This window comes from Octopus bimaculoides, chromosome 14, assembly GCF_001194135.2.
Source record: "Octopus bimaculoides isolate UCB-OBI-ISO-001 chromosome 14, ASM119413v2, whole genome shotgun sequence".
In the NCBI taxonomy this organism is placed as follows: Eukaryota; Metazoa; Mollusca; class Cephalopoda; order Octopoda; family Octopodidae; genus Octopus; species Octopus bimaculoides.
The window spans coordinates 5,577,556-5,578,399 of record NC_068994.1 but is presented as its reverse complement, the minus strand read 5'-3'; the positions used below and the strand labels follow the sequence as shown (position 1 = coordinate 5,578,399).

The following is an 844-nucleotide window of genomic DNA, read 5'->3' as shown; positions in this document are numbered from 1 at the left end:
GACAATTATTGGTACTACTGCTACCTTTTTCAGCGACCACAACTGCTTAACTTCCCAAGCTAATCTGTCATATCTCTCGACTTTTCTTTCTTCCTTATCGCATACCTTGTGGTCAGCTGGGTATGCTATGTCTATGATCCAGCATAGTTTCTTTTCTTTCTCAATTAAGACTTCTTCTCAGTTAAGACAATTTTTTGCTCTGTCAAGTCCATACTTGTTGCAAAGTGTCCAATGGACAAGCCTGGCTACATTGTCGTGGCGTCTCTTATATTCCTTCTGGGCTAGCGGCGTACATGTCACCCCAAGCAGAGCGATCCACGACGACCTCAACCTCATCTGATACATCATAGAGTGAGAGAGCTGTCAATGAACATGGCACAAATCAGCTAAGGTCAATTGAAAGTTTTCCATAGGGTTGACCACCTGTAAATGGTGTCTATTCTTAAAGCATCCGGTTTCGGATCCTTTCTCAGGGGCTGGATAGCTGCATTCACAAGTCAGAGTAAACGGTCACGTACGGGAAGATTTTGTCATCTTACTGAAACAAGAGTCCTTAATTATGTTGTTATTATGAACCAACAAAATATAATAATATATTACAATGCAGGAATATGAGGTATTGCTTTCATTAAGCTGTAATATCATTTTCAAAATTTTAAACATGAAATTAGCTTACATTGTTATCAAACTCAACCTTCAAAACTCTATGTATACAAACATCTTTTCCTTCAACATTTATTAGTTCCAGGAGATATGGCCCAATTTTAACAGTTTCATTTAATGTCCTAGGCAAGTAAGTAGGTGTTTCCTATGTAGAAAAACGAAAAAAAAGACAGAAATATTA

The 844-nt window shown here is 37.8% G+C and overlaps 1 protein-coding gene across 1 annotated transcript in view; it reads right to left on the bottom strand.

The window, feature by feature from the left end:
* Nucleotides 1-844, bottom strand: part of LOC106876629 (receptor-type tyrosine-protein phosphatase kappa) — a 16,352-nt gene that overhangs the window by 3,081 nt on the left and 12,427 nt on the right. Inside the window, exon 10 of the mRNA XM_052973008.1 lies at nucleotides 677-808. Within this exon, the coding sequence (XP_052828968.1) occupies nucleotides 677-808 (132 nt within the window). The remainder of the gene's footprint in view (nucleotides 1-676; nucleotides 809-844) is intronic.